Genomic DNA, 6,880 nt, shown 5'->3' with positions numbered 1-6,880 from the left:
TGTCACTAAGAAATGTTTAGAGTGAGAGCGAGGCCTCATTACGTCACATTTCAATAGATTTGAATCATCTGGGCGTTTCAATCCTACTGAACCATGGGTTTTTCCCTGTTTCAGTTTTATTTAAAGACAGGGAAAGAAATCTTTTATTTCTATATATATATATATATATATAATATATATATATATAAATAAATATATATATATATATATATATATATATATATATATATATATAAATAAATATAATAGTTTAGAATTGATTCAGAATCTGTTGCTTCATGCAGATAGACCTAAAATAGATAGGGGCACACACATCTCTACCCACAGCAGTCATACAGATATTTATTCACGCGGCAAATCTAAACAGTTATTTATGTTTCTCCTTTAATGCAATCATCTTCATCTCTTAGAACCACAGCAGGATGTTGAGAACTTTTGCGAACTACTGGGCAGCAGAGTTGGTTCCAATCATTAAAACTATTTGTACAACTTAAGGGATGATTTATTGATGTATTTATATCATAAACTATACACACACACGTACACACATATGTGTATATATATATATATATATACATACATACACACACACACACGTGTATATACACACACACACATATATACATACATATACACATATATACATACACACACACATAAATACACACACACACACGTGTACATATACATATATCTATATTGTTTGCTATATTGTTTTTACAATCACTGTACCATAAAATAAGTAGATGTAACATTTAATTATTAATATAAAGCATTTTTAAAATATGAAGTAAAAAATTTAATCAAAATGCATCATTAATTTAATAAACATCATTTGAAAAAAATTTATTTATTTAAAGAAAAATATTACTTCACTTTATATGTTTAATCAGAGCAAACTAACTTCATGTCTTTTTATGGTTCCCCAGTCTGCTGCTGTTATTTTTGGGGTCACAGGCTGAGAAGTTTGGGAATCCCTGTTCTGGGGAACTGGAGCCCCTTCAAGATTAGATCTTATTAAAGAAGAGACGCAAAAACGTAAAGATTGAATGAAGGCAGTTAAACAGTTCAGTTTTAAGATTTATCTGGAAATAAACGATAGCCGAGGAAAACTCACAATACATGTTAAAAGGTTCCTTCTTTTATTAGGATAATAAACAAGTATAAAACACCAAACAAACATAAATATTTCAAACGGAACGGCGATCAGACTAGCATCAGCCGATGTATTCCACCAGCTGCTGCAGATGCTCGCAATGCTTCACCACTTCTGGCAGCGAGAGAAGAGTCTGCAGGAGGAAATAAAAACAATTCCATCAAAATCTGCTTTCCAAACACCGTCAACAAACGACACATCAGAACAAGTCTCACCTCTCTGACTTTATTGAGCATGCTGTTCAACATCTGGAGCTCGTCGTCCATTTTCTGCTGGTTGGTCAGATGGATGATTTGCTAAGAGAGAGGATACGATGGCTGTCTAAATATTTTTCCAGATTTTACAGGAAGGTGCAGGTATGTGGGCAGATATCGTGGTGAGCCGACAGATAGGATCAGGACTCACGTGTCTCTTTGCTCTCTCCAGGATTTTAACTTTGGCCTGCTCTGCTTCCTGGAGACTTGCCTTCAGCCTCTCCACCTGGTGGCCACAAACCCAATGTCAGTCACAAACCAACAGATAATAAAACTCCTGATCCAGCAGGCTTACAGACCTTCTTCAGCAGCTCGATCTTCTCCTCCATGTGATTGACCGGGTGCGCCGATGCTACGCCTGCTTTCCCCAATTCCTCCCGCAGGACCTGGGATTCAACGCGGGACTCCTTCAGAGCACGACGCAGCTCCGTCACGTCCTTTCGCAAGTCCTGAGAGGCAATTTAAGAAAAGTTAAAGAAAACAGCAACATTTCCTATTAGATCTGATATGTGTAGTTAATGTTGTACATTGTTGTCACTCTTGTGTTTGCTTAGGATGTCCTGTGCCTCTTGGACGTCTGCCATCAGCTTTGTTAGTGTTTTCTCATCCTTCAGGGGGAAAAAAAATACATACCGGTATATACCAAATCGTTTAAAGATCTTTTCAGACCAAAAGTGTCACCCTCTAACATAACAGCAGTTCCAACCTGTGCTTTCTGCTCCAGGGCCTGTTTTCCTCTCTCTGCCAGGCTACTCAAATGCTGCAGCTCCTGTTTCAGCTCCAGCACCTCAGCTTGATGTCTGCTGGTCAAGGTCTGCTGCTCCACCTGCAGGCCACAGCTTGAACAACAGGAGAACGTTGTAAGAGGGAAGAAGTGAATGCATGCGATCAAAGAAATAAGAAAACCACTACTGTGTCAGGGTCTTTGGATCATTTGTGCTTTTATTTTTGCTGAAAAAGTTTAGTAAAGAAAAGTATACCACAGCTTTTTGGGGCATTAGGACCAAACAAGATGAGCTGCGGAACAGATTTATTAACTCTGGATGAGTGCTCAGATTATTAATGATTCTTGAAGCAGAGTTTTGGGAATCTAGTTTGCTTTAGAAAAATAAAATCAAACATGTATGGATAGGAGACCAGAGCTTTGCTTTATTCTAAGCCAGTTAATAATAATTTAAAGGATAAAAAAAGCCTAAAAACCTCACTTTTAAAATGTCCTTATAAATCTGTAAGTAATCATCTCCACTGTTCTTTTATAAAACATAATAAGAAATAACGTCTGGAAACAAACCTTTGTTATGACAGATTTTTAACTAAATTTAATTTAACCTTTTAATTAACATCCTAATAGTAGCAATATCAATTTAACTCATTCATCCATATTGGATGTCAAGCATGTTGGTTTTTTGTTAAAATCATGTTTAGGGTCATAAGTTAAAATATCGGGTAGAAATATTTTCATTAAAAATAAATAAATAAATAAATAAATAAATAAATAAATAAAAAAATGTCCTCTGAACTGACGCAACAGAGCAGGAAGGTTCTGGAAGATGTCAGGCCAGCATTTTAGAAACAGAACATTTGGAGTGGCTGTAGGTTAAATTAGGGCTGTAGAATTCATTATATTTGCAATTTAATGGGAGTTTTACGAAACATTTTTATTAATCACTGAGACCCTCATTTTTTGTTCATATCACAGGAGTAAGACACTGACTGTCTCACTCCAGCCCTTTAGGTGGCGGTAATAGGCTTAATGTGGGTTTATCAACACAGAAGGAAGGAAGCTTTCAAAGTCATGGAAACAATAAAACCCTTACTGAAACAATAAAACATGACTGTGGTAGATTTGGTTATGGTGAAGGAAAATCTTATTAACAAAATCGCAATATTGGTGAAAAAAACAGACAAATGTACTTTGATTTCATTGCCAATATAGTTCACCTCAAGATTTAATTTTCCCTACTTTGGACAGTCATTGCCAGAACACTGATCCAATGCTTTAACAGGTGACCTAGTTAAAGTCACAACTTAAACCCAAATTTATAATAATATGGTGACATAACACCATTCCCACATACGTAGAAAAGGGGAAAAAAACTTAAACAATCTGACCTGTAGGATTTAAAGAGAAGAGAAATTATATCTTTACACAAGTTAGATTTGTTCAGTTTGGTTTTGTTTTTTTAACCCTTGATGTCATTAACGACTGCTTTTATATTTGGTCAATTTTGATGTCGTTTTGATTAAATGTGTTTCATGAATTGAAACTTTTAAGTTCTGAAAGAAAAAAAAGAAACACCTATTAAAATTATATGGCAGGAAATGTCTTTGCAAATTTTGCGTCAAGGCTGTAAATGACTGCATTAGGGCAGGTATTTCCTTAAAATTGTTAGATCCCAAAAGGTGCCTTAGAAGATTCAAACCAGGTGAAAGTAAAAGTGGGCCTGTTTGATATCAATGTATAAAAAAGGTTTTTATCCAAAATGTTTTGTTTTTTTTCTAATTTCGACACAAGTACTGGTCCGAGTAACTTTCTCTTTTCAGCTAATGTGTCCCTGCCTGCATTAATCAATTCATTTTTTGACAAATATTACAATAATGGATTAATCGGGACTGTTTGGATAAACTGTTTCTGCCCTGTTCTGCATTAGAAGCAACCCAAACATGATCATTACACCTTCCACCTACATGGTGTTGTTCAGCTCCTGCAGCTTCTCGTCTCTGCGCTGCTGCACCAGTTTCAGCGTGCTGATGAGCTCTGTGACGGCGCCGTTCAGCCCAGAGAGGAGCTCGGCCACAGAGCTCTCCACCTCCTCCTCCTCTTCTTCTTCTTCTTCATCCTGGACTGCATCAGAGTTCTTCTTCGGGGTCGCGATGCGGGTGAAGGCACTCGTCTCGCTGCAGAAGACTTCAGTTTGTGGCTCTGGTGTATCTGAAGGGAGTTATTGAAACCGTCACAAATAAAGAACAAAACACTGGGATGGAGGAGAAATGGAACAGAGGATTTATTTCTAAAATCCTCTTAAACTTTTAATCATTTTGTAAAGTTTGTTTTCAAAGAGTCCAGAAAAGGCTGCAGTACCGTAAGGCGAGTCTGTTCTGACGTCTTCCTCCTTCTCGCCAGTTAAAGCCACCATGACGCTGTCCACCAGGGAGCAGGACGGATGCCTGCGCTCTGCATAGGGAAACGCAGCAGACTCTTTGTGCTTGTGTTGATTTTCTGTCTGAAAAGATGAAGATGACACTGAGGGGTCAGAACAGACTGTGTGAAAAGAAGCCCTCATGGCAGCAGCCTTCAAACGAAAACTATTTAAAACATCAACTAAAGTGATTCAGGCTTTCTGGGACTATTACAAAGAAACAGTAGACGATGGACATCAGGTCTTACTGTCAGACACTGTCTACTGTAGACTGTTTTTGTTCCTGATGCTTCAACCGTTCTGTTTTTCATATTTTGCAAAGCACACCATGTGGTCAAAACACGAACCAGAAACAAATCTTAACATACAGATGAATATACTCCGAAAGAACAATGAAAACTGTCTTTTCCTCTTCCAAGGTTGCAGGAACAAAGCTTGTTAAAGCTCATTTTGGTGTGTATACCATGACAGCGTCAGGGATCCATGAAGACTTTTTGGAGCTTCTACAGTATAGTTTTAGGTAAGCACTAAATGTAATTTCCAACATCTCAAAAAAAAAAAAAAAAAAATGAGTTATCTGCAGCTTTCAGAGACATACCTTTTTAAAAAAGCCAATATTTCAGTTAGGGTACCATTTTGATAGAAATACTCAACTTAAACAAAAACAGTTTGAATTTGTCGAAATGTTGAAAGCTTGAAAAGAAGCAAATATCAAGGATATATACATGTTTGCAAAAATACAGATAAACTATTCAACAACATAAAGAAAGAAAGCAAGGGAAAAAGATGAAGACACTTTACTTTTTGAAGCTAAGTGGTAAATTATATTAAAAAGTGTCATAACTACCTTATCTAGTATTTGGGAGAGTTCACAGGGAGAAACATTGTACGTTTATCCATAGGTTATAAGTAAATATTGTAGAGATGAAGACAGTCAAGCAGTTAATTATGATGTGTTTTGGAACTGGGCTGCGGTCGCCCCCTACTGGATACTGTAAGTAAAGGGAATTAGAAACGTATCCGGTCTGGACTTTCAATACGATTTCACAACAATCCATTTAAGCAATTTACCCCAACTGGGGAAAAAAATTAAAAATTCTATTTTGTTAACATAGTTGGCAGGAGCAAAAAAGAAAAACTTGTCACAGATGGTTAAGTGAAGAGATCCCCAACATTAAAGACTGGATACAATGAAAAGACTTACGTTTACAATGAGGACGTCATTGAAAAAATGTAAACGTTATTGCAGAAATAGAAATCCATAATTAGGACTCTGATTTTTATAACCGTTTCTAAATAAAAGGAATGTGCTAATGAGCTGATGCAAAATGCTGCAGCCAGAGTTCTGATGAAAATTAAAAAGGGAGATCATGTCTCTCCTATCCTGGCTTCTCTTCATTGGCTTCCTCTTAAATTTTTATTTTGATTTTATTATTTTTATTTTATATACTCTAATAATCCCAGAGGGAACTTACTTCTCTGCATTAACCCATCCCCTTGGGGAGCAGTGGGCTGCCATTTTGCGGCGCCTGGGGAGCAGTGTGGGGTTAAGGGTCTTGCTCAGAGACCCAGAGTGACAGTCTGTGGGAGTGGGGGATCGAACTCACAACCTCAGGATTCAAGGCCCTATGCCCTAACCTATAGGCTGCCACTCCCCAATGTTAAGTTCCTAACAGAGCACTTCACTCTCAATCTGCAGGTTTATTAGTGGTTCCTAGAATTTCTAAAAATAGAATGGGAGGCAGATCTTTTAGTTATCAGGCTCCTCTCCTGTGGAACCAACTACCAGTTTTGGTCCGTGAGGCAGACACCCTGTCTACTTTTAAGGCTAGGCTTAAAACTTTCCTTTTTGATAAAGCTTATAGTTAGAGGGACTCAGGTTATCCTGAGCTATCTCTATAGTTATGCTGCTATAGGCTTAGACATCTGGAGGACATAGGAGGTTCTTCATTCTATCTATTCTCCCACTCTACGGAGTCTGTTAGTTCAATACCTTTGTTCATAGATGTTGGAGATCGGCCTGTTTTTCAGTCTAGTCCTGGTTCTCTGACTGTGACTGGCTGGATGTTCTCTCTTCATCCTCTGACATGGGAGCTCGTCTGCCTGGCTGTGTGTTTCCTGGACGGGGCCGCCTTTTACAGTTGCTTTTTGTATTTCTGCTTCTGTCTCTTTGAACCCCAGTCGGCCTCAGCAGATGGCCGCTCACACTGAGCCTGGTTCTGCTGGAGGTTTCTTCCTGTTAAAAGGGAGTTTTCACTCTCCATTGTGGCTACAAGCAATGAGTTGATGCAATGAACTGGTTTCCCTAAGATAGAAAACTTTTAATCAAT

General features: G+C 37.8%; 1 protein-coding gene across 1 annotated transcript in view; it reads right to left on the bottom strand.

Annotated features, from left to right (window-relative positions):
- Window positions 1-1,118: 1,118 nt before the first annotated feature.
- Window positions 1,119-6,880, bottom strand: part of spag5 (sperm associated antigen 5) — an 11,342-nt gene continuing 5,580 nt past the window's right edge. Inside the window, exons 6-13 of the mRNA XM_015393303.1 lie at window positions 4,493-4,634; window positions 4,099-4,342; window positions 2,117-2,249; window positions 1,938-2,018; window positions 1,710-1,859; window positions 1,562-1,636; window positions 1,372-1,452; window positions 1,119-1,289 (exon numbers count right to left, since the gene is read on the bottom strand). Coding sequence (XP_015248789.1) covers window positions 1,218-1,289; window positions 1,372-1,452; window positions 1,562-1,636; window positions 1,710-1,859; window positions 1,938-2,018; window positions 2,117-2,249; window positions 4,099-4,342; window positions 4,493-4,634 — 978 coding nt within the window. The 3' untranslated portion in view covers window positions 1,119-1,217. The remainder of the gene's footprint in view (window positions 1,290-1,371; window positions 1,453-1,561; window positions 1,637-1,709; window positions 1,860-1,937; window positions 2,019-2,116; window positions 2,250-4,098; window positions 4,343-4,492; window positions 4,635-6,880) is intronic.

The sequence above is a fragment of the Cyprinodon variegatus genome, unplaced genomic scaffold (genome assembly GCF_000732505.1).
Source record: "Cyprinodon variegatus isolate N-32 unplaced genomic scaffold, C_variegatus-1.0 Scaffold634, whole genome shotgun sequence".
NCBI classification, from domain to species: domain Eukaryota; kingdom Metazoa; phylum Chordata; class Actinopteri; order Cyprinodontiformes; family Cyprinodontidae; genus Cyprinodon; species Cyprinodon variegatus.
Note: the sequence above shows the minus strand (reverse complement) of the source record. Positions and strands in the feature narration are given on the sequence as shown.